Below are 27,734 nucleotides of genomic sequence, written 5' to 3' on the forward strand. Positions count from 1 at the left end.
ATGGCGAGGTGTTCACAGGTGTGGCCACTCCCAGCCTGGCTTTTCTGGGGAAGTGACACATGGTCAAAGGCTTTACCAACTAGCCAGTGAAAACAGAGCATAATACTTCGTAGTTGTTCATATTACCATTTCATTTCCTAGAACATGAATGACCATCCTGAAACAGACTGGAGTTCCTGTTGTGCTTACTTTTCTAGAATTTTATATCAAGGATAGCTAGTTTACTTAGAACTAGGTGAAATCTAGTCACCTGGTAACACATTAGTAAAGGACACAGCACTTGTCTTATCTGTGATCTGTTAAATTGCCTGAACCTGAAGGTCCTGCAATCTTATAGAATCATTTATCTAAACACAGATGAGCAGACTTTCACAATCCCCTCCGCACCCCACAAAAGAATTCTGACCATTTTGTCTTTTCATATCTCAAAGATGAGTCAAAACACACTCCTCTACCACACCCGCAAAAAACCACACACTGTTTTCTTTTAAAGCTTTAAGATCCTTGAAAGGGCCTGTTTCTCCGGCAGCAGAATGGAAGGCACTGCTCTTTTTAAAGGCACAGACTGTATTTCCCTTTGGCTGGAATTTCTCTGAAGCAAAATACGTCCCAAGGGTACAGGAAACTAGAAAGTACTGCTGGATTGTTTTCACAAATTGTTTTCAAATGCTTCTAACAGTATTTGGAATCTTAATTCTTTGCAGGGTCAGAGCTAATGCACGTAATTAATTTTACACACATGAATATCCTCATTGAGCCCAACGGGACTGCTCAGGTGTAAAGATAAGCACAGATGGAATTCTGCAGAATTGGTGTTTTAAAGGATCTTCTTTCCCCAAGCCTCAGACACTGAAAGGCCTTGCTCACTTAATGTAACCACCTCCATTTTGGCACAACCACCTCAGTACAGCTCCCGTGAAACACCCTATTTTCAAGGATTTATAGTGGTATAAATACTTCAGCATGATTTTACAAAAAGCAGCCTGCAAGGTCTCAGCTGGAGAGTAGGCATGTTTTCACATATTTAAAAATTCAAGAAGGTCAAAACAAACAGAAGATTCCTGGTTTTCGATACAGTTTTTGCCCTTGTGCAATTTTGAACAGCTTTCTGTAGAAAATTTGGACGATCTTCATTCAAAATACAGCTGTTCCCTTTAGACATTGTCAGTGATGTTGTGAACAATGTTGACCTACAATGAAATGAAGGCAGCACACACACTAGTGCTTTCCATAAGGAAATTATGGTTAGTGTACAGTGACAGTTCTGTATGCCCGTTGAGGTAGAGCAGAAGAGATGCAATCCCAACACAACACAAAGCATGTTCATCTCAGCTGCAAAGGTGCATTAGTAAAACTAATTTAGTCAGTGATACTGAGTAAAACAAAAATCTGAAGCAAATGCCTAATAAGCCAGGAGAGGCACAGCAAAATGATGGTCCACTGGCACAATAAGCTGCAAAAAGCCAAGGATAAGGTGCGTGCTCTGCAGACCTTAAATAAAAGTTTTTGATACATAAACAAGTATCTGGGAACTTGGAGTTTTCCTCTGCATTCATGTAATTCTGAAAGTCCGGAAAGGATTTCATAAAGAAGCAGCAAAGTAGGAAGCCTTCTCCATTTCATCAACTAAGAAAAACAGATGACTATCCAGTGTTGACAAGCACATCGCCATAATACCACGATGCAAAAAAATGTGAAAGCCATAGTTCAATTCTTGCTATTAGGCAGCCTTACCTTGAGCATTCAGCAAATATATCCAGATGCTAGGACATTATACAAAATAACATTTACCTTAATACACTTTGTGCCTTAAGGAGATGTGACACCTATAAATTTAAGTAATGCTGGGCAACAAAGATTTAATGTTAAACTATTTTGTTAAAATAATCATAGCTGATTTTCAAAAATATGCACATTCAGTTTGTGCACCTAATTTGCACATGCAGTTACTACAACTACATGTGTAGAACTGTCAATTTGTATTTGACAACAATAATCAAGATGCAGACCTTACCACTTGCACAAAAAAATCTGATTTGTCCAGGCAATCACTAATTATATAGACCAAGTAAGCAAGAAATTGCACATATGCTTTTGAAATTCAGGGCGTAGGAGCATATGTTAAATGCTCAAACCACCAAAAATAATTATAGCTAAAATACTCTCCAAAAAACTACATCACTATGTGAAAGCTTCTTCAAAGATTTAAATGGTTTCTAGGGTGCAAGCAGGTACAATCCCCCAGCACAATGAGGTCAAGGAGACAAAGCATCTCTGGACTTTGAACCCCTGGGTTTAGGTGGTTGCCCCTGAAACTTATTTGAACATTATCTTCTAAATGAACTGCCAGTTAATTGTTTACCTATTTTGAGAATGCCCCAGGGAGTTTCCAACAAATTAAATACATTGTCTTTAAGGAGGAGAAATCTGCACTGAATTGCTGCCTCTGTTTAGAATTAGATATTTAGAATTTACACCTATAAACTCTGGTCTCTGATAAGGACTTATTGCCACCTAGTGGATTACTTACATTTAGTCCTCAGATACACTAATTACCACTAGATGGAGATGAAAAATAAGCCATTACTAGTGAAGTAACTGGATTCTGAAAGTCCTGAAGCTAAGATTCTTAAAAATGCCCCAAATCCACTATCACTTAAGCCAGGCACCAGCTCCCTTCATCTCCTTTGAAAATCCTGGTCTGCATGACTAGGAGAACGTCTGCAGATAAGACCACATCTCCATGGGAAGAGTACTGCTAGTTAAGCCAGCAAACTCTATAGGGTGGATGCAGTTATATTGGTATAGAAGTGTCGTACCAGATCAAGTGAATCTACACTAAGGGTTTTTCCAGCATAGCTATATCAGGTGTAAAAAAAAAAATCCATGCACATAGCTGACATAGCTATGATGGCAACACCCAGTACAGACCAGGTCGAGGGCACTGTTGTCGGGGTAGGGGGAGAATTCTTCCTGAAAGTGGAATGCCATGCTCCTTAAGTGAACTTTTTTTTTACTGCATTGCTCTTCAAAACTTCTACACTGAAGTACTATTTCAATTCACTGGCAACCTCAAAACAAACAAAGCTGTCAGTCAATGAAAAAGAAATGCAACCTGGTCATGTGAGAAAGAAAGGTACTTACTGCCCACAGAGTTCATGGGAAGCACAGGTGAGGAGAAACTCATCTGTTCGACATCTGTAGCTAATAAGAAAAAAATTGTTTAGGCACTTGCATTTCTTTAAAATAGAAATTGCCATATTTAATTTTGAAAGTTAAATAAATGTATGTTTACACTCATATGTCCATCTCTCCATCCCCCATTTTCATCGTATTAGACAGTTGCATATAAAGGCTAATTTAAATTGTTATATCTGAGAAAACAAATTTGAGTATTAATTTTTTCCTCCCTAAATCCCCCTAAAATTGACAGATCTCCAAACAGACATTACACACATGTACCGCTGCCATGTTGTATATGTTTGCCTGGGCATAAAATATTTAAATTATTTTAACATTAACTTTGGTATTTCGACACTTGAATGCTTATTCATGCAACCTGAACATTCTTGTAAATGTAGCTTTTTGGATGGAATTTTCTAGATTGTCAGTTTTTAAAAAAAAAAAATAAAGATATGAAAAGTACCTTTACTCTGCAATGTTGCCAATTTACAACAAGCAGCTAAATTCCATAATCTCAACTATATATAGTTTACCACCAGTGAAAGCGCACACCCCAAAAGTCATGACATTGGCCTAAAAATTATATTAAAAATAATGTATTTGTGGGATTTTTATATGCCTGGTTTTGAGAGACTTTGGAGGGAAGCCACTAAAGTAGCTGGAAGGAAGACTGCACTTACCCTAACCCCAGAATGCAGATTCAAGCAGACATCACTGCAATGCTCAGTTGTGCCTGATTCATGTTTTCAAGCTACTCTATTTAAATACTAGAAATTTAGTCATTTTCATTTGAAAAGGGAGCATCACATGACTTCAGGCGCTGGGGTTTGAATAAAAAACAGTAAGTATTACAAGACTTGCACAAAAATCCGAGAAATGTCAAAACTGTGGAACGCCTTAGGAGTTAAGTTTGTCCTTCTGAAAACTTGAGTTGTACAAAGCCATCTTAAACCTTACAAAATGTAGCAGCCCACCCTAACCATTTCACCCCATCAGTATGCCACACATGCATGCACAGTCTTAACTATACTCTTTGACCTTACTAAAAGTATCAAAATGGACTTACTACACATCCTGTGAGAGGGTCATAGCTTTATCTTATGCAAACCAAATGTTTCCAGAAAAATCAATTGTGGCTATTTCAATGCAAGTTTAACTTTCTGCAGTAGAAAGTGCTGGGCTAAAAGTAGTCAAAGGAAGCTCAACAATTCTTTCACATGGAGAAAGTATTTCACTCTCTTTACTAATAACTTAAACAACTGAACCAGTTTTACTCCAAGTTTGCACACACAAAAAGACCAAAAACAAAAACTACACACCACACCACCAACCCTGCCTTTGGGCCGAGACCAAGACTGGAAAATTTCAGCAAGTCATAAGCCTCTGGAAACAGGTTGGGTGAAAACAGTTACGCAACTGAAAGTGCTGTAGCAGCCAATGACACTCTCCCGATAACAAACATACAAGCACAAATACACCTTATATTTAGTTTGTCAATGTCACGTATTTTTAAATGTTTATTCTACAGCAGAAAGTTACCTTTACTGTATTTCTTCATGTCATTTTATTAATATATACCAATGTACCAAAAGAAACTAGCACTCCAGTTAGGATTTTTATTTAAGCAATATTATTTTACCTTCCATCCCCTTTAAGAGATTTCTATCTTCCATACCCACATGTGCTATTGTTTCCAGACCTGCTTGTTAAAGCATTCATTTCTCTAATCAGATAACAGGCATTTGTAACTGTCTCTGAAAACAACTATGTTTTCATCAGTTTTCAAAGAATTCCTAAACTCTAGGCTCCATCAGCTTTAAATTCTACATATTAACCTCTGAAATGGGTCAGTACTAGAAATGGCAGAAAGGGTCAAGAAAATGAGATCCAAACAAGATCTGGAGCCCCTTCAAAAGGATTCTTATCAGAAAGGAGATCCCCTTCAAAACACTGCATAATGCAGGGGCCCTCTCCCAACATTTGATCAGCAGCTTAACCAAAAGTAGTTTCCCCTCCAGTACAAGGAAGCCCTGAGCTTGTATCAGATATAGAAGAATATTATACAGCTGGGAGAGGAAGCTAGACTCATTTCTTACCCTATCCTAGGAAAGAGGCGCCAAGGTTAGAGATGGGTCTGACTCCAGACAGGAGCCCTAACTTTGGAGAAGTTTACATCTGGGAAGGACCCATCTACCAGAAATAGGTTCAGTTGTGATCATAGATCAGATAAAGCCTTCTAGTCTCACTTTAGAAATCACTGTCAACAGGGATTTGTTTTTGAAAAGCAAGTCCAGGATTCCCAGGCATTGTATCATATTTCTTCCTGCCCCCCAGTAATACTTCCTATATTTTACCTTTTCATTATGGTCTGGATATACAGGTTTGTGACTCTGCTTTTATAGAGTTATTTGAATTTGTCTCTTCTTCACATCCCCATGATCTCCTAAAGCCAGCAAGCAGGAGAATCTCAAGATTATCAGTTTTCTTGCTGGTAGATTATGTCCCATATCTATCCGTAAAACCAAACGCAATGTAGCAATATACAACACTCCATTCCTAAACCATTAGAACTCACTCCTGGCAGCATACCTTCATAACACAATACAAGGGTCTGTATTTGGCCAAGTCTTTCCTGCATTTTATCTTCCTATTTTTCCAATTTATTCGCTGGTGGACTAATGAACGATTGAAGACAGACAGTATTGCTGCTCCTGGTGGGTGTTTATACATCTGTTTGTAATGTGAAATGTGTCCAAATGCTACAGTAATGAGGTACACTACAGCTACAAATGTTTAAGCGTTTACAACAGACCATTCTTGTAGGAAACAGCAGATGTGCACTGTGGGCAGAGCACTGTAGTTACACTGCCCCTCATTCCCTACTTAACTCTAGCTTCACTTCTCAAGAATGTTTGGCTTCTACCCCTACTTTGCCTTAGTACATGGAATGAGAATAGTGATAACATACTATATGAAGCAGCAGTCATGGACAAAAGAATGTTAAGATGAAGACTATTAGTGGGAGCTTAGGGTTCTCAAAGGCGTCCTGCTACACTCCAGTGGGGGACAGGAGAGACATTTTACTGCCCAGATCTGCTGAGTATTCATTTATATCTGAGTTTATTCTTCCTGGCATTTCTGACACCAATCTTTTGGAACACTGCTTGGTGATACTGCACTTTCAGTTTCAATGATCACATGCTCATGTTATGCAACAGTTTTCCAAGTTTTCTAGATAGTTTATATTACTCTTATGGTTTTTTCTACCTTGTGTGTCCCCATCTCCTCTCAGTGACTGAAGTGTTGGCCCTTTGAAAGTGCACTAACCATACCTTTACCTTCTTGTTAGCTATAAATCAATATGTATTAAATTAGTTTATGTTAGATGACTGGGAAGAGTTTCATCTGAGACCATCTTCATATACTGCTGAATTGTAACATGAAAACCTAAGCACAAGTATAAAAGTGACAATTGGCTGAAGATGTTGGAGGGGTAAGTGCACACTAATATTTAAACTGGCATGGGGGCAACTCCGTTAGCTTTCAAAAAGGCTAAAGTAATGGGTCAACAGATGGCCATCTGTAAGTTACCTGCTGCTGTTTGCAGGAGGAGGGGTCAGCTGCCTTCTGAGTCAGTCAGATGGCAGAGAACAGGCTCAGCTAGAAGTGGTCAGCAACATAAGGGAAATGACATCTGAATAACTGCCTCACTTAAAGCAGTAAGCTACACCTGCAAACATCTGTAATAATTTACAGAGTTTCATTCTACAATATGAAAGCTTACTTGATTAAAACTACCCCTCTTACAAGACAAATGCAGTGAGGTATGCATTTCTTTAAGGATCTTGGTTTTAGATTTTCAAGTCAACAAGTTTTACAGGTTATTCAGCTTAATGCCACAATGACATTGCTCTCATAACCTTCAAATATAACATTAAATAGTTTGTTACGATAATTATGGTTTGTGGTAGATTTCCTTGAACACTAAGGTACTGTTGTGCACTTTTGTTCCATTTAACAAGTTTAAAGATGTGCAGCAATCACATTATTGCTGCAGATATTTTACAAATAGTAGTACAATAAACAGTGAAAAAATTAGTCCTGCTCAGCCAGTGGACTACATGCCAAACTTATATACACAGAAAATCTGCAGGTTTTCTGTACAACATATCAAAAGTTAAAATGTTTAACATTTAGAGCAAAATTTCTATTCTTGTACCATTAGCATAGTGATGTTCAGAGCAAAACAAATTCCTGATATTGCTTTTAAATCATAATAAACTATGCACTTTAAAGTTTTAATTTCAATAATGTTTTACTCTCCTCTGCTGCTTACAAGCACAAATTTTACTCCACTTTCTCAAGGAGTGTTGGATTTTAAGCATGTATCATTTATACTAAGCTAACAAAAAACCCACAAAACTCCATTTTCAACAGAAAGCTCCTAAATATACAAGATTGCTGGTTCTTCCTCCCCACCTTTGTACTCCTGTAATTCATTACATACAACATGTTTAACTTTTAAGAACGGCTTAGCTAAGAGGGGGTGAAGTGGAGAAGATATGGATTTATAGACAGTTAAAATTTTGGAAACCGGTTTGTTCTGAAAGATGATGAAAAGGACAAAATATGTGCTTGATTAAGAAGAACAGCTGTTGCCAGTCCAACTACTTACCCCATGACCTTTTCTCTAGCCAATAAGCGAACAGTGCCGATTGTTTTGTTGTATTCTATACTGTTTACAAGCCCAAGTGGCATGAAAGGAATTAATAATTTAGCTCATGGAGCTGATGACCTTTATTACGGTGCCTCCTATTTACTGAACAGAAATCAGAGCGAAGAGCTGCCTTTAAGCCACAGGGTTGCTTTAAGTGTTTCTCATTTTACAGCCTAATTGGGTACCATAACATAAATCAATTATTTCTCCTGTTTTAAGCAGCAATACCATCTATTCTTAAACTGTTAGATTTCCAGCTTCCCTTGTATTAGGCCAGGCCTTGTTCTTCAAGTTTTACAGCTGTATAGTAAACACGATGATGAAGAAAAGCTTGGTGAGCATTGCAGGATTAGGGCCAACAAGAAAAAGTTATGCTGTTTTGAACTTCTCTTGACCTTTGATTGCCCTTGTCCCCACTTATGCTAATTGAAGGGATATATGGAGGCTACTCATAGAAATGAACTTAGCCTGAACCTGTGACATAGCATTGGACTTTCAAGATCTCAGCTCTGAGTGTGAGTAATGCTACATAAGGTCGTCATCTTTCTAAGTGTAGAGAGGCTATGGTAGTTAGGACATGGCACTCTGAGCAGATGTTGGTTATTTCTACATCAGCAGGCAGAACAGCATGCAAGTTACACTGTCCCTCTCTCACAAACAGTTGCCAAGAACACTGAAAATTTACAAGGATCTCACACCTACATCTGTATTAAGCATCTGTGGCTTGGCAAAGAGACTCCCACACACCAGGAAGCAACACAGGAATCTTAAGTATTGATAGCAGCAGGAAGGCAGTTAAGATGCCAACCCTTCTGGAATATAGAACGTAAACAAACGTTTAAATAGAAACATTCCAACCTTATACACTGCTGAAGTGGAAATATGCAACAGTGTAGCAGCCCAAGGATATCTCAAGAGCTGAAGTTGAGGGGTACACGCACACACACACACCCTACACCATGGTGGGACATCTAGTCTCACCTGATGAATATAAAGACAAGTGATCATTCGAGTTATTTTTCACTACATAAGCTTTTTGCATTACCTTTCACCAGTACAGGATCTCTCAGAGCCAGGCTTACTTTCCATTTATGAACACAATGGATTCCAATGAAGTGAGCTGTAGCTCACGAAAGCTTATGCTCAAATAAACTGGTTAGTCTCTAAGGTGCCACAAGTCCTCCTTTTCTTTTTGCGGATACAGACCAACACGGCGGCTACTTTGAAGAAAGATCCATAACACTTTGACACTGAATGCAAAGGAGATAAAAGCTGCAGTGCTGCTGGCTTTCCCGGAGCTGAGTACAGAAGCTGTGGATCAGACTTTCTGAAGCGTGTAGTATGTCACTGAGAACATTTTGGGTGCTCAGCACTTTTGATGTTGTGACCACTTTGCTACTTAAGTGGGAGTAGCTGGGAAGTGAGTTCTTTTGAAAGTCTGGCCCACACGTGCAAATACTCTGTGTTACGAGTCAGTCATCACTTGATATAGCAAAGCAAAAACAGAGCTGCTATGGGTTTGAGTTAAATTAGTAATACTATATCCAAGTGCCCTCTATTTAGGGACTTTTGTAGTCCACAATTCTACAGAACGTGCTACATTTGTTTTCTAGAATCAAAAGCTTTCATTTAAAAAATTAAGCCACCAGCCCCTGGTTGCCACAAGAACTTTCAACTGTATCCTCAGTGTAAATCAATGCAAATTCAGTCATTTATCACCACAGACAATGTGAAATAGTCACTCTGAGATGTGCCCTGGGCATTCAGCTATATGAAATGAGATCTCTGAAACCCAATGAGGATAATTCAAATCTAAATAGTTAAATATTTCACTGCTGATCATTTTAGCATAAACACCCACTAATTTTCTTCCTCTATAAATGGGAGGCAATACCACTCATCTTCCTCAGAGATCACTAAATGATGTTGCTTATGGCAGGTAATATTCAGAAATGTAAAGCACTTCCCCAGATTTCTCAGAAATATTTGTATTCATGGCCCACTAAGTGATTACTACTATTATGTTATCTTAATAAGAAGTCTTACCAGATGACTTCCTGTAGAAGTCAGTTACTTAAATATGTCATGGCAAGGAAATGCTTCAACAGTTTGATTTTTGTATCCATTGATCATGCACATGTGGACTTAAATATAGTGAAGTGTCACATACCAAGAAATATAGATGTAGGCTTCAGTCTCTTCATACATTCATAGAATTTAAGGCAAAAAAGTACCATTAGATCTGGTCTTACCTCCTACACGTCACAGGCTATTCAATTTCACCCAGTTACCCTTCTATTGATCTCAATAATTTGTGTTTGGCACAATGGAGAAACCACTGCTTCTCTTTGTAGTTTGTTCCAATGGTTAATCAACCTCACTGTTAAATTGTGCCTTGTTTCTAATCTTATTTTGTGTGGCTTTAACTTCCAGCCACTCCCTTCTAACTATAGTGAAAGGGAGGGTAGTTTCAAACACCCCACATTGGGAACACTGGCTTTAAAAGATTTGGGAAAATACCATAAAATCTTGGAAAGCAATTAGCTTTGCAACCATTACAAAAATACTCGTTTGTAGAACACCTACTTCTATCACCACACTAAACAGGCTTTTCACAAAGAGCATAAGCCAACATTAGGGTATCAGTCACAGTTAGCTATTCAAGAAATGTGTGCAAATCCAAGCTAAGGCCTCTTTGGTAATCTAGCAATAGTACAACATGATGCCATGCAGAACATACAAGTAGTTCAGATCACAAGTAAGCCCAGCATTCCCACCTGCCTTGAAGGTAGGGGACTGGACTAGAAGACCTCAAGGTCTCTTCTAGTCCTACAATTCTATGATTCTATGACAGGACAGCAAGACTAAGCATAATAAAGCAAGATACAGCAAGCACAATAAAGAGCATATCCAGCCCTTAGGAGCATTAATGGAGCTAGCACACTCCACCTCTGTGGGTATCAAGTGCCCCTCTGATTCAACAGCACCCTAAAGCCACTGTATGAAATGGCAGTGACAAGCTATGGTAGGAGACATCATCAAGCAGGGGAAAGGAAGCCATTAGCCATGCAAGGAGCTCTGGAAAACCTTCCTCTCCTGATCCCAAAATAATCAAGCAAAAGGCAAAGGAGAGAGAGCAGACATTTCACAAAGTTTAAGGCTTCTAATATAATCTATATCCCATTGACACCCACTAGAGTACTGCTCCTGCACTAATCCTTTTCTGGAAAGGAACAAGAACATTTACATCTCGTACTTACTAGGAGGTGGATCATGTTCTGTGGAAGACTCTCGACAAAATCCTACAAAGGGAAAAAATAAGTATCAGCACCGAATGTTTTGTTTTTGTCTTTTTAAATTGATACATCTTACTTACTGCTACCATGAAAAGGCTGAGCAATTCACCTCAGTTTTTAACAGTTTGAACAATTTTGCATATACAACATTAAACCAGATTTAAGTAATAGTTGCAGAAGCATTACATCTTCTAGAATCCAGATAGACAATGCTGCTGTAACTCAACTTTATACATTAAGATCCAGCTGCTGAAATAACATCAAGTATCAAATAGTGATGCTTAGAGAACTTATTACACCATATTTAGGCTACGTATCAGTTATCCATTTAGACACAGCCATTCTTCATATTAAACACAGTGAAATACTATTTATTGGGAATATATATATCTTGTAAACTTGCACTGATGCATCATAACTGAGGGGGCCACAAGGTTTCCTCTGCTGATTCAAGTGAGTATGTGACAATTTAATCTGTTTCCCATAGTCATAGTCCAGTGCCGGGCACTGGGAAGCTCAGATTGTGTGTCTGGCACATAGAGAACTACACATCTTGTAAGAACTGCTGTTATATATCTAAACACAGACCTGTTAAAGCCTGCATGTCTGTAGTCCCACAAGAGTACACATCAGGGATTACGCAACTCTTCTCAATTATTTTTCAGAAAGATAAGGAGTGAGATGGATGCTACTGCATTGAAATATTGTATTTCACACCATATACATATTGCCAAATATGGAATCCAAAACATTTCCACCTACTAAGATAGATCTCTCCATGAAATTTCTTCTTTGATTAAATTGCCACATCTTGAAAGGCAGATGGGGAATAATTTATAAATTCAAAGTTACTATTTATCTCCACTCCCAGTCGGTCAATAAATATAATAATTGGGGGGGGAAGAGGGAGGAGGAAGTTTTGAAGAGTAGAACTCTACATGATTACAAACATGTTTTTTCTTCTGTGAATTTTCTCCATACATTATTAAATAATGTAATGCAGGCTATTTTTTGTAGATCTCATCTTAACCACCTCCTAACTCATGCCCTAAAACTTAAACACTAGTGTCCTCAAGCAACAACAACATGTCAAAAAGAAAAAGAGCAGTGCTGCTAAGTCTTGTTTAAATCATGTGGGAAGTCGTAAGGATCTCATGCAATTTCCATAATCCATTTTTTAATCTCCTATCCAAAACCACTACTTTATTTTTTAAATATAACAAGGCACATACTCCACAATGAAAAGCTTACAATAAGATAGAGAAGACTAAATTGTGTTCTAACATGTAGCTAGACCTAGTTCTTTCATATCGGCATTTAGAGGTTAATATTGTTTGCTTTTTCAAAAATTCTAGTACTTTACAAAGTTTCAAACAAGCCCGTCAGAAAGTGCTAAAAGCCATGCTCCACTGAAAAACACTAAAACTGGGATAAAAATTCAATATTCTGCAACCAAAATATCTCAATGGTGCTAAAACATTCCCAGCATCAACACAGCTACCTAACTAGTTTATTGCAAATCAGTGACACAATTATCTGTTAAATGGACTCCCTGAGGCAAGCCTTATATACAGAGTCTTCTACAGCTTTCCAGTATCACTGGAACCCTTCCTACTTTATTGTTGGTCTTCCCAACACAAGTCTTTCAGGCTTCTATTGTTAAAGGGAGAAGCTTACATTAAGGAGTTCAGCTACCCTGGTATGGGGATTGTGTGATAGACAAGGAGAAGTGTCAAGGGAAATCCAATTGTTGTGACCACCTACCTCCCTGCCTACTTTCCACCATGTTTACAAATGGTATTAGCTCCTGCAGTGTGCAATTCCACAAGCACTTTATCTTTGTGGCTCATTCCAGCCACATCTGCCTTCTGCTATTATCTCATGTTTGTAGGATGCCATCTCTGTCATTAGCTTTCATTTTAGATATGGTGACACCATTCTAAAAACCATCTTTTGATGACAAAACACTTGAAATCATTCAAAGCAGAAGTAAAAACATCATGTTTTAAAGTAACTTTTCCAGTTGTACCTGTTAATCATTTTTCCCCCCCACACTAATTGAATCTAAATTTCCAAATATTTTTTTTTTTTTAACCTCCACTTTAAAAAACTTGGGAAAAGAACTTCATGGTAAATTTAATACACTCTGCTGCTCCAAATAGAGAAAAATCTGTTATTGTAACTGCAGTTCTATTCAGAACCATGACTTTATTTAAAAAATAGTATAGTGATCTATGTTTTTCCTCAGTGATTTCTTTATCAAATTCAGACAGCAAGTTTAAAAAGATTTTTTTCTAACTTAGTTTTCAAGCTTGGGTTTGTTTGTTTTTTAAAAAAAAATTAAATTTTATAATACTGAAGTGATTGTTACATCAAGTGTTGCTAAAATAAATCTTTCCATAATTCATCTCACTGTAGCTGAATTACCTATAAGGAAGACATGGAGATGTTTGAATACATATAGAAAAGTTGACTTTTAAACATGTTTTTAGAGAAAGACTAAAAATTCAATTCTTGCATATTGTAGCTTGACGGATGCATCACAACAGATGAAAGGCAGTCCAAGAGGCTTATATGTCTGTATACTTGCCTAGCTCCCACAAGTGTAAAAGAGGATTAAGTGCACCAATGAAAATAGACCCCCTTTTGTACACTGCTATAGTATGACATGGGTACAGTCCATTTCAAGAGACATCTACTTTGAGTAATGAACTGAAACATATGACTAAAGAAAAATCATAATATGAACCCCACGTTTACAATACATTTTTCCATCAACACTGACAGAAAAGATGCTTACATAACATTCTGTCACTTATTTCTTGTGAAAGACATCCATAGAATCCAGTGAACTCCAAAGGTTAAAAGGGGCCCTATTAGTTCTGCACTGACCATACTATAATTCTCTAAGTCTGCCTTGGGAGCTCCTACACCTTTATATTCTGGCAAATTCAATTTAACCGTTATTCATGGAGTTGAGCACTGATGCCCCAACCATCTCCCCGAACTCCACCCTGACATCTGGAGCACTTCTGACCCAGCACACGCCAAACAACAGCTACCATTCAACCATTACACACCAGTGAACAAGAACATATGCTTATAAAGGGAAGTCTGTGAATAGCCAGAATCCGAGGACACTCTTGGACAAAGGCCCACATAAAAATGGATGGTCATTAAGCCTAGAAGTTTTTTTTATTTACTGTTTGTGATGGGAGATGGCCCAAGTATCCTGAGAAGCTAAGTCCTACTGATAGCTTGAAACAAGAGGTATTACAGAATGGCAATGTACTCAAAAAGAAAAGGAGTCAGTTTAACAAGAGGCAGGGAATATTTATTTGTATTATTCATGGCGGGCAATTGAGACTGGCATAATACCTGGGCATATGGTAAGAGGAAAAAAAAGTATCTTATCATTCAGGGATATATTCAAAGCTTCCAGCAATTAAGTCTGTAAGATGCTTGTTTGCAAAGCATCTAAATGCTGCACAAAACTATATAACATCTGATTAAAAATAGAGAAGAGCCAACCAGTCTAAATACACAGACAATTTCAAACTAATCCAGCAGAGCCACCCACCAACAAATGGTCACACTCTCACTGGTACCAAGAATAAAAAAAAAAAAAAATGAATAAGATGTAAACTAAAGAAAAAAATCCTCCCTCCTCCCCCTAGATAAAGTGGTCAGAAGTAATCTAGCTAAAATAAAAATGACCTCCAGCATGCTCTAAACAAAGAACTCTGGTGCACCTCCAGGTCTCTGTATGGAAGGAGTCTTGACCCCTGTTCAGCCCTTACTGGACCTGGAGATACCAGAGAGAACTGAGGGTATGTCTACACTTCAGATGGGAGCAACCCCCTGCCCAGTGAGACTCTAGCAGGGCTCAAGCTAGTGTGCTAAAAATAGTAGCGCGGATGTTGAGACTCTGGCTGCGAGTCGGGTTTAGCCATCGACGCTCAGGCACACACAGTTGGTCTGCAAGCTTGAGAGCCCAAGCTGCCACCTGAGCCACAGCTACACTCTTTTTAGCACACTAGCTCAAGCCCTGCTACTGCAAGTCTGTCTACCTGTGCTGCGACGCTTGCTCCCACCTGCAATGCAGGAACATCCTGACTGAGCCAAGCACCTAACTACTAAGCAAAACTGGAGCAACTCGCAAGTAACCAGGCCTAATAAGTTATAAAGGGATTCAGTTATAGGACTGAACCACCCCTGAATCATACTCCTGACACACTGCAAGTGGCACAGCTTGCACTTGGTGGGCATTACAGATTCCCTTGCTCCCATCTGAAGAATGTAGCAGAACATAACTGCTCCGATCACGTGACCTACCCAGATTTCTTTTTTAAAAAAATTAATTTATGAACGTAAAAGCCCCTTTTGATAGAGGGCACTGAGCACCAGAGAGACTACCTTCGACAACTGCCTGTTACACCCCTCAGCACCAGGTACAGTACTATCACCCTGTGTAATATCACAAGCTACTCTGTAGCTAGGAGAAGTTAGAGAGATGCTTACAGATCTAGTGACAAATTTTCATTCAAAGACAAAGAACGAACTTCCCCACCCGTAATTGATAAAGAGCCACTACTCACTATTACCTCAAACAGACAGATTGCTGTAGAAGAGGAGCCCCAGCGCTTTGGAAACTCATTAGCAGAGAAACAAGACAATGGGATCAGTTTCTCTCCTCCTGCTGTTCTCATACCTTATCAATGGGCTCCCCTCTAAGTATCAATGGGTTAACCCTCACATAGCCACCCTGAACAGCTACTTACTTAGTTTTTACATGCAGTGCCTAAACATAGAACAGATGTTGAAGTATGAACTGCAAACCCTGTAATTTTGTTTTTTTTAAATCAAATAAATTTATACTTCAGCTGCAACCATTTTGAACGCAAGATGCTCGCTGGATTAACTGGGTTATTAGAAATAAATGTATGCACACTAATCCTTCCAATTTCCTGGTTAGTCATTAATGCCTACAGCACTGTACCCATCTCCTTGTTTCAGGCTAAGGAAGTGCATTGTATGGCAACAAAGACATACCACATCTTTAACCTTTCACCCCAAAGGCTTTCAAGTCAGAAACTGAATAACTTAATCATACATATGAAATAATCCCAGGGGAGATTTTTGTTGTTTTGTTTTAAAGATTATAAAAATCTGGCAAGTAGTACTAGGGCAGCAACCAAACACACTTAAAGTTAATTTTAAAAAAAATGATCTGTTATATTTCAGCTTTTATTTATCCTGAAAATCACAAACTATATATGTTCATATCAGAAGTAAATAGCAGCAGCAAATTTGCCTCTGCTGGTAAATAGAAGCCAGTCTGTTTGTAGGTCAACATCCTGAGGGTACATTATAGACTTCTCAGACAGCATTGCTCTTCACCTGAAAAAGGAGTGCAGATCTAAATGCGAAATATAGAGTCATCTATGAAATATTTTGTATTTACTGAATATAGAAACTTCCACTACGTGATCTCAAAGCACTTTATCACATTAATGAATTAAGGCCCAAACACCACAGTAGGGTAAATTATCCCCATTTTAAAGAGAAACTGAGGCATGGAGATTCATCTATGGTCACACAGCCAGTCTAACAGAACTTGAAACAGAGCCCACATCTTCTGATTACCACTCATGTGCTATACTCACAAGACAATCTTCCCTCCCATTTGGGAAGAAAAAAAAAAAAAAAAAAAAAAAAAAGAGGAACTAGACTCCAAAAGCAAATGCAAAATCCTTTCCCTAGGTACACAGAACAAACCCTTACATTAATAACTAAGCCCAGAGCAATGATGGTCTTGACAACTGGAAAAGAAATCTCACTCAAACTTCATATAATTTTATACTCCATCATGGAACACAGACATGATTTTAATTTTAAGGACTCTTTCAAATATTGGGATCCCAGTGTGTACTGAGTCTCAAATACTTAAGGTTCTATTTTTAAAAACACACACAATATATTATATATATATACACATATATACACATATATACACACACACACACACACACACACACAGCATTAGTAGTTACTTTAAATTCTTGCCACATGCACAAATATATATATAAAATAAATAAATAAAATATATATATAATATAATATATATATATTGAGTTAGAAATGACAGCATTAGTAGTTACTTTAAATTCTTGCCACATGCACAAATATATATATATATATATATATATATATATATATATATATATATATATATATATATATATATATATATATATATATATATATATATATATATATATATATATATATTTGTGCATGTGGCAAGAATTTAAAGTAACTACTAATGCTGTCATTTCTAACTCAATAAATCCTTCCTTGTAAGTTTTATATATATTTTAATTCTTACTAATGGAAATATCTTGAGCTGCTATTGCTGCTGCTTTGATTGTTCCCTTTACACTTCCTGCACACACACGGTGCAGAAACCCTTATCTAGTCATCACTCAGTACTACCATTAAGATATTTCCTCTTTATGAAGCTGTAGCATTCATTTGAAAACTGACCTAAAGGTCAATCTTTCAGTCTTCAAACCAGCCAGCAATCGAAGTAAATGGACATAGGCATGTTCATTAACTGCTACTTATACCCAGAATACACATTCAAATATTACACTTCTGGTTAGGAATGAAGCACTCTTAGCTTAGCCAATTACAGTCAGTGGAAACACTCCCACTGAAGTCAATGACTTTGGATCAAGTCCGTACATTTGTCATATCTGAAAGGCCAAAACTGGCTTCATAACCCAAAAGCGATGGATAATGTCAAGAGATCTTAGTCAGTTTCAAGCAGTGGTTTTTTCAATCGTTTTGTTTACTTTATCTTGTAAAATGCTATGGAACAACAATGGGTAATCTTGTCTTTGTGTTTATTCTCTGCACTCAGCATTGTAGGAGGAGAGGGAGAGGGTTATTCCACAGTCCGCATTTGTTCTGATTTTTTCCCCTGATAATCAACTCAAATGCTTTGGAGCCTTTTACCTTACAATTCAAGGATGGAATCACACGCTCACATGCAATTTCCTGTCCTAATTTGTTCCTTAAGAGGAGTCAGATTAATCACTCTATAAGAACAAAATGAGAAGACTCTCTTCCCACTGAACCACTCACTCCTTCACTCTTCATCACTGTCACATTTCACAGATGGCCTGCGTTCCGCTTGGCCAACAATGTAGTTCCAAGGCTTGTCATCTGACCATGGGCCCAACTGCCCCTCCTCTGAGGGACTGCTCTGACCACAAATCGTGTCCAAACTTAACATCTTTCTTCACTTACAAAAAAAACCCCACCACATACAGTTAATCCTGCTGTGATTTCTCATTTATTGGCCTGAGTAAGGAAAAACTAACTTTGTGCTATGAAAGAGGTGGGCAATGTCAAAGAATGAGCCTTAACAGAAAAATGAGAAAGTATTAAGAGACAAAAGAACAAAGACAGTCTTTTGAAACATACATGCCATTATTTAAATGACACTTGGCTATGAGACAACTTCAGTCATAACTGATTCAAAATGAAATGCAGGTGGATTAGCCTGGGTTATATTTTACTTATGTTTAGCTTATAGTTTTTATGAACTTTACTTTGTAAACATTTCACAAAGGAACACGCCTTCCATTTGGTCAGTCTATTCCCCCACCTAGTCAAAATATGTATCCAACATAATTCTCCTCTTTAACAGAGCAAGTCAGCCATATCTGGTCCTCAAGTCCATCAATTCAAGCCCTAGACTCACATTGCACAACTGGTTTCATTCACTGTAATTTTATTCCTCGAATCATCTAAGGGCAGGATCTAGAATTGGAGTTACTCAAGACAGAGAACAAAGTACAGTGTGTGAAGAAACAGCCCATCAAGTTCTAGACTATCTTCTGACCAATCCCATGATGGGGAGTGGGAAAGCAGGTTAATATGTAATGTTGCAAAGGCCACCGTTCTATATAAAGGAGAAGACAACTACAACCCTTTTGAAGAGAAGGGTGGCCCAGTAAGAACAGATAAATCAGTTCTTTTGCAAAACCAACAGGTTTAATATATTCCTCTTACGCCTTATTCCATAGTACTGAATATGGAAAAGTTCTTAACATTTATAGTCCAAAATACCATCTATATGCCTTTATGTAGAAAGATATGACCTACGTAAAAACATTGCTAGCCAGACGTTCTAGCTAGTAAAAGTCAGAATAGTAACTTTGTAGCAAAACACTCATTCTTATTCACTTTAAATATTTATTATGAAGAGCTAAACTCCAAGGAGCAACTGTTGCTCTTTACTATTCAGTATATCCCATAAAGAAGCTATAGGAAAAAAAGCTCCAACTCCCAAGTGAGAGTTTTAAAATTTGCCATCTTCTGGAATGTATGCACACACTTGGGCTCTATCCCAGATGACAAAAACATTTTCTGTTAGAAGGCTATCGATGCTGGATGGTAACATCTCATAACTGACTACACAATCAGTTTTAAATCTAACCATTTGTGTTATTCAAAAGCTTGCCAGATTTTTTCCTTGCTGTTTATTCTAATGAATTGTTGGAGGTACTTTACTTTTAAGATCCATCAAAAACAGTAAATGCAATATAAACTGAAATCTAAAGTTAGGCTGGTAAGCCTTTCACATGGAAAATGTCGGTGGAAATATTCCTCTTTAAATAACCATCCACATTTTGTGTTGTATCAATATATATTTCCATTGTCCCTTAACAGTAGTGAATACAATACAATAGCATAGAATACTAATTTAATCTCTTAGTGACTAAAAAATGAATCAAGGATAATAAAAAAAATCAAATTGACTTTACACTCAAGGTAACATCGGTTTCAGAAGTTACTCAAGCAGGAAGACAATCTAACATTTACAATATAATCTAATCAAGAGCCACAGGAAGGTTTATGATGCACTTATAATTATTCTAACAGAAAGGCTGTATGGGTAGGTATATGCAGCAACCCTATTCAGCACATTGGACACATGATTTAAAGCATTTTAATAAGTGCTGGGAACCAAAGAAGAAGAAACCTTGCTGGGATTTCTTAAAACAAAGCTCATCTGAAAACTGCTACATTAAGGCAGGAGGATGTTAAAATTTAAGTACAAAACCTGAACTCGTTAGATCTTTGTTTCAGCAGGGCAACCTAGGAGCTATCATAGAATCATGGAATATCAGGGTTGGAAGGGACCTCAGGAGGTCATCAAAAGCAGGACCCATACCCAAAACCCTGCTCAAAAGCAGGACCCATACCCAATTAAATCATCCCAGCCAGGGCTTTGTCAAGCCTGACCTTAAAAACTTCTAAGGAAGGAGATCCCACCACCTCCCTAGGTAACGCATTCCAGTGTTTCACCACCCTCCTAGTGAAAAAGTTTTTCCTAATATCCAACCTAAACCTCCCCCACTGCAACTTGAGACCATTACTCCTTGTCCTGTCCTCTTCCACCACTGAGAATAGTCTAGAACCATCCTCTCTGGAACCCCCTGTCAGGTAGTTGAAAGCAGCTATCAAATCCCCCCTCATTCTTCTCTTCTGCAGGCTAAACAATCCTAGTTCCCTCAGCCTCTCCTCATAAGTCATGTGTTCCAGACCCCTAATCGTTTTTGTTGCCCTTCGCTGGACATTCTCCAATTTATCCACATCCTTCTTGTAGTGTGGGGCCCAAAACTGGACACAGTACTCCAGATGAGGCCTCACCAATGTCGAATAGAGGGGGACGATCACATCCCTCGATCTGCTCGCTATGCCCCTACTTATACATCCCAAAATGCCATTGGCCTTCTTGGCAACAAGGGCACACTGCTGACTCATATCCAGCTTCTCGTCCACTGTCACCCCTGGGCCTTTTCCGCAGAACTGCTGCCTAGCCATTCGGTCCCTAGTCTGTAGCTGTGCATTGGGTTCTTCCGTCCTAAGTGCAGGACCCTGCACTTACCCTTATTGAACCTCATCAGATTTCTTTTGGCCCAGATTTCTATGATTCTATGTATGAAGACTACAGAGTACCCTCCCCAAAATTACAGCTCTAAGAATACAAAATGACTTTTCTGGGAATTTACAAGTAAAACTCATATATAAAACTCACCGAAATATCATGCATTGGCTATATCTGAAGTTGAGACTTTTTTGTTTAAGGATCAATGGTCATCTTTTGGTTGCTAGTCTTCATAAATTTTCTTCATAAGCAACTGCCTTCTTTCAAAATGGCTGCCATTTTCTCTCATTCTCAATAGAATTGATGTTACAAATGCAGGATTCCCTCTTTCAAACAAGCCACCACTTTTCATTACTCGCAATAAGGGTGAAGCCAAAACCCACTTAGGGAAGATGCAGTCATGCGATACCACTGTGGGGTGGGGGTGGAGAAATGAAAAATCTCATGTGTCTCAAAATTATTTTAGTATCAGAGGGGTAACAATGTTAGTCTGTATCAACAAAAACAATGAGGAGTCTGGTGGCACCTTAAAGACTAAAAGATTTGGGCATAAGCTTTTGTTGGTAAAAACCCACTTCTTCAGATACATGGAGTGAAAATTACAGATACCTGGGTAAAAAACCCACTTCAGATACCTGTATCTGTAATTTTCACTCTATGCATCTGAAGTGGGTTTTTTACCCACGAAAGCTTATGCCCAAATAAATCTGTTAGTCTTTAAGGTGCCACCGGACTCCTCAAAAGTTATTTTAATCTAAGATGGAGTTAAACACTTATGCACGAATCAGCGTTGTACAAGTTATTGCATGACATCACTACAGAGTGAAGTTTAATGTTGAGGTCTCTTAACTGTATTTCCATACTTTGACTATGTCTTTAATCTTAAATCTGAATTTCCTGTGTTTGTAAGGCTTGTTAAGACATAAAACATCCATGCAATGTTTTTATCCTTAAGTTACTGATCCATACTCAACTTTAAACTACTATTTAATGTCGTTTTTATCTGGGAATAGTTATAGATTTATGAGGGGTAATTTGACAATTTTTAGAAAGCAACATGGAAAAAAATATACATTAGGACCATCTACTTTGAAGGACAGCTGTAAAGTGAGGATGTGCTTGCTGGATATTTAATGTTTCTGTACCTATTATATGGATAATATGACAGGCTGTTCTTAGTTTGAGTCAATTATAGGATGTCTACAGTGTAGTAAGGTGTTCAATAGTAACATTAGAGATGTACATTTAACGTATGTCCCCATCTAGTATGTTACAGTACCATTAAGTCTAGACAGTGTTTTAAACTTAACTGCCTGCTGGTTGAGAAAAAAAACTTTAAAAAAGAACATATATTTGTTTGCCTTCATATCCAAGATACTGTTTTGATCTGGATCCTCAACACAGAATCCTGAAAAATATGACTGCTTTTGAGACAAACAAATCTCCTTATTGTTGACAGGAAGTGATATTTATGTCTTTTAAAATTTAAAGTAAAGGTGCTATCCAACTCACGGCCCATGGGCGAAACCTGGCACCCCATGACATTCAGATTTTGCAGAATACAAAATTTAAACATAGAATGCTTCTGGCAGCAAAGAACCTTCAAAATGTGAACTCACATAATGACAATAGCAATTATTTTGTTGTGCCCGCCTCATACTCGTCTCCACAAGTAGTGCTGAATGCAACACAAAGGGCACATTCTGCCCCACTGTCCAAGCCTCCTGCTGTCACTTGGCTCAGTGCTTTTGGTAGGAGGCTGGCTCCATTACAATATTTTATGGAATTTATATTCCCTCCACTACTATTCTTCCATTAGATACTAACTATAGTGATAGGTTCATTCAAAATACTTCATTATGTGTACTGTAATTGCACATAGGGACTTCAAGCATGGACCAGGGCCTCATTGTGCTAGGCACTGTACATACATGTGACAAAAAGATGGTTCTGATCCAAGAGCTTGTTTACACACAGACTTTGCACCAGTTAACAAAAGTGAATAACTAAACAGGTATAATGTGTGTGCACGCACATGCGTGAACTCTCATTAACATGAGTCTTATTGGATTTGCCTTGTGTCTCTAAGTTTACCAGTGCAAGCTAATCCAGTATCACAGTCCACACACAGTTGTTCCATTTTACAACATTAGTCAGACTGGTACAATTGTTTGTGTGGCTAGGCCTAAGTAACCTACATAAACAGAATGAAAGGGTTTTTCTATTCCATGGCCTAGAACGCTTTTACTGGGTGTGGTCTTGCCCTTTCCATTACTGCTGGTCCATCTGTTATTCTGCACTCAAATCCTTCTGGTAACATTAAACAAACACTGCATCTACCCCTTTTTGTAAAACCAGGAACAGCAAGAAGTTCCTTCTCAACAAGAGTCTATTCAAGTTTAACATGCTTTTAGCCAAGGGACTGAATGCTTTAAGGAATTGGAAATGGGAGTCCTCTCTCTCAAAATAGGTTGCCTCCATCCCAGCCACAGGTCAGCAGCAACTGATGGCTGTTCAGCAGTCTACATGAAGTGAATCGATGGTTTCATTCCAATTTCTGGTCACCTTTTGTTTAACATGAGTCCATTAAAGAAGATAAGAACCTATCAGCATACCACTGACACCCAGCACTGTGACTTCTGATCTAATGCAGAAGCATGTACAAGTTGGATAGGGATGGAAAGCAGTTGGCTCAATTTGAGCAAGATGGAAGCAATGTTGGTTGATATCTATTTACATCTATATCCAACAGTGGATAAGCATATTAGCCTGAGGCTTCTGCTAAAATGATCAGTAGTGAAATGGTTGATATTGACATTGTCATCATTAGATTGACTTAGCCTTCAGTTGTGACAAAGCTTCCTGTAATGTTCTCTCAAAACACAAAGTTCTTTACAGTCAAGTAATCATGCCTCTTTTTAAAAAGCCACTCATTTTACAACTCAATGTCTTCAAAAACTCATTCAAATATTAAATCAAAAACTTATCCCTCTGTCAAGATGGTGGCTTTGCCCTTAGTTTTCCAACTCAGATCAAAATTGCCTAAAAGACTAAACGAGGAGTTTATACTTTCACTCATCTACTATCAGTATTAATGTAATTTTCTTTTCACTTTGTTTTTTCACTAATACCTCTTCCAGTGTCCCCCCAAACAACATCTCCTGTTTTCACATACCACTCATCTTTTGGCAGTTGTAGCATTTAAGTTATGTTTATTTTGGAAACCAAGTTAGTTGTCAATCATGTTTCCTGTGGGAGTCTGCAATTTCACAATCATCACACAAGAGCTAACAAAAACAGGAGGTGAAGTGTAGCTGGCACACAGTTTTAATCAATTTGTGTGTGAGACTTAACCCCACCACCACACACATCATCTGCCTCTCTCTCAATGAGTGCTAATTTTGGCAGATGAATTTTGTTTGCTAAACTTTTGTAGATAACCCTACAGAATCAGCACACAGACATAAGAATTTTATAAAACCAATCTTTAATAAAAATATGTGCAAGTTAGACAAAGTCTGACCCACTCTGAAGACCCCACAACTCCAATTCACTACTTTACCCTTTTCACAGTGCTACAGTATGCATCTTGTCCCACCATACAGACTCATATGTTGCTCACCTTAGCATGGTTACATAGCTCTTGCACTCTAGAAGGAACACCCCACTGCGATAGATTGACTGCTCCTTCCTTAGGCTAGAGCAGAGCAGTCAGAAAGCTGATCATTTACCTACTCAGACTGAGGACTGCATACAAGTTTCCTCTCTACAGTGTAATACAGTAGAGACCAACATGTGAAGTTTGCTGCATCAAGGTAAGTATTTTAGGAATGAGCTCCTGCATGATGGCATTACTACTACGTAGCCGCAATGAATTTGTTACAAAGCAAGCTTCAGGATATCTAACAGTTTTGCTTTACTTGTAGGTTTGATATGTTATATTACCATGAACTGTCTTTGCAGAAGAATCTCTGATGCAGTTTTTTGACCGAATGTTAGTTCATTCAAAATTCACCATCCAACTAATCTCAAATCAATGAGACAGGCCAAAACCCCTTTTTAGCAATCAACATAAAATGTAAACTGGTACACAAGAACGCTTCAGAGAAAGTCATTAAAAGAGACTATGGGGAGGGGAATACAAGTAATATATTGGATTGGGCCAACTTCTGCAGGTAGAAGGTAGAAACTTGCGAGCTTCACAGTGCTCTTCGTTGAAAGAGACTGACATTTCTATTGCCAAGGCTCAGCAATGCAGGGTTAACAAGTTATTTCCTTGCAATTTACAACTCCATGTGGCTTGCACAGGTTCTAAGCCAGAGAAGGAAAGAAAAAACAGACTTTTGCCAAAAGGTATTTTTCAAGGCTTTTTTCTTCTCACCTACATTTCTAAAACAAAAAGGCCTCTAGCAAAGGACATTAGCACATAAGGCAGTCTCAATTCAACTCTTTAAAAGGGGCTTTCCTTGCAGTCCATGAAATAATTTTAAATCTTAAGGGGACCTCTTTTATAAGTATCTATCCTCATTTCTCATCTTCTATATTAGAAGATTCAGGCACAACGTATGTGTCTTTACATCACTGTTTAATTTACACTCTGTACTGACCACTGATTTGTATCATTTAACTTTGAAGCGTTGTGGTTCTTGTAAAGTACATACAAAAGTTAATCTACCATTTGTGCGTTAGCCTACCTGGTAGCCTTTTTCTAGTAAATTTACTGATAAAAACAAGAACAAGAACAATTAAGATAGTTACAATATAATATAAAAAGAAAAGGAGTACTTTTAAATAAATAAATAAATAAAAAGTCAATATAGCGCAAGTAGAGTTAGGGGCGTTAGGGGACGAGAGTTGAGGAAGCGTTGTTCTAAGTCAGCCATAAAAATGTTGGCATACTGTGGGGCCATGCAGGTACCCATAGCAGTGCCGCTGATTTGAAGGTATACATTGTCCCCAAATGTAAAATAGTTATGGGTAAGGACAAAGTCATAAAGTTCAGCCACCAGGTTAGCCGTGACATTATCGGGGATAGTGTTCTTGACTGCTTGTAGTCCATCTGTGTGTGGAAAGTTAGTGTAGAGGGCGTCTACATCCATAGAGGCCAGGATGGTGTTATCAGGAAGATCACTGATGGATTGTAGTTTCCTCAGGAAGTCAGTGGTGTCTCAAAGGTAGCTAGGAGTGCTGGTAGCGTAGGGCCTGAGGAGTTAGTCTACATAGCCAGACAATCCTGCTGTCAGGGTGCCAATGACTGAGATGATGGGGCGCCCAGGATTTCCAGGAGAGACTGCTGAATTGGAATTCATTTGCAAATTGGATACAATTAACTTAGGCTTGAATAGAGACTGGGAGTGGCTAAGTCATTATGCAAGGTAACCTATTTCCCCTTGTTTTTTCCTCCCCCTCTCCCCCCCCCCCCCCCCGATGTTCTTGTTGAACCCTGGATTTGTGCTGGAAATGGCCCACCTTGATTATCATACACATTGTAAGGAGAGTGATCACTTTAGATAAGCTATTACCAGCAGGAGAGTGGAGTGGGGGGAGAGAAAACCTTTCGTAGTGGTAAACACCCATTTTTTCATGCTTTGTGTGTATAAAAAGATCTTCTACACTTTCCACAGTATACATCCGATGAAGTGAGCTGTAGCTCACAAAAGCTTATGCTCAAATAAATTGGTTAGTCTCTACGGTGCCAGAAGTCCTCCTTTTCTTTTTGTGAATACAGACTAACACGGCTGTTACTCTGAAACCTAACAATATATTATTTTTGAAATTGGCCCATTGCAAGAAAAATTAACTGTATAATTTCAACATTATGGTAGTCTTCCGTGTGAAAAGACTCATAAGGACTCAAAGTGGCTATTACATTAGGTTAAAAATTGTCCCAGTTAAAGAGAAAGGAAGCAGGATGGCATGGTTCAGTTTTTGGACAGAAGGGGAGACTAGAAAGATTAAGGCAGTATGAATCAAATACTACCTCATACCTTTCCTTTCTATACAGTAAGGAGCAGTATTACTATGAGATAACCTTGATGGATACATGTCAATAATAGACAAAGGGTACTATCTTGCCGTTTTGAAACCCCAAGCTACATTCTGACTCAGTGGCAGAGTAGACAAGATATTTAGAACTAACTAGCTTTAAATTAAAAATAGGGTTTGTTTATCTATTTTAGACAATCCTGATCTCTGAAGAATTTTTATTCCTGTTTTTTCCTTGAATCTCCTTTTCTCACAAAAATGAAGAAAAATTAGATACATCGAAGTCCATGCATCTTAAACAGCATCTTAAAAGAAAAAAAGTTGAGCAGATTGGGATGAGATAGTTTCAAATTACAGGAGATGATCAGCAAGTGAAACTATTGCTAGAAAATGATTCCAGGGATTAGATCAAAATTTATAATCTATCCGTCAATGAGCCTAACTCAAGACTCCCAGCAAAGTGTAGTTCTGCACCTTAAAGTCAATCTCAGTCATATGACAACATATTCTTCCTACATATACACAGCTATTATGTGTTGCAAACAGAAGCTATGTTAATTGGCAAGTTAATATTCAGCTCTAATACACA

General features: G+C 38.1%; 1 protein-coding gene across 4 annotated transcripts in view; it reads right to left on the reverse strand.

The window, feature by feature from the left end:
* The window catches only part of NR6A1 (nuclear receptor subfamily 6 group A member 1), a 189,463-nt gene that overhangs the window by 142,912 nt on the left and 18,817 nt on the right, over nucleotides 1–27,734 (reverse strand). For 3 of the 4 annotated variants that reach the window (XM_073314005.1, XM_073314003.1, XM_073314002.1), the window contains exons 2-3: nucleotides 11,161–11,202; nucleotides 3,145–3,204 (exon numbers count right to left, since the gene is read on the reverse strand). In XM_073314005.1, coding sequence (XP_073170106.1) covers nucleotides 3,145–3,204; nucleotides 11,161–11,202 — 102 coding nt within the window. The remainder of the gene's footprint in view (nucleotides 1–3,144; nucleotides 3,205–11,160; nucleotides 11,203–27,734) is intronic. The other variant, XM_073314004.1, reaches the window with a different exon arrangement.

This window comes from Lepidochelys kempii, chromosome 16 (assembly GCF_965140265.1).
Source record: "Lepidochelys kempii isolate rLepKem1 chromosome 16, rLepKem1.hap2, whole genome shotgun sequence".
NCBI classification, from domain to species: Eukaryota; Metazoa; Chordata; order Testudines; family Cheloniidae; genus Lepidochelys; species Lepidochelys kempii.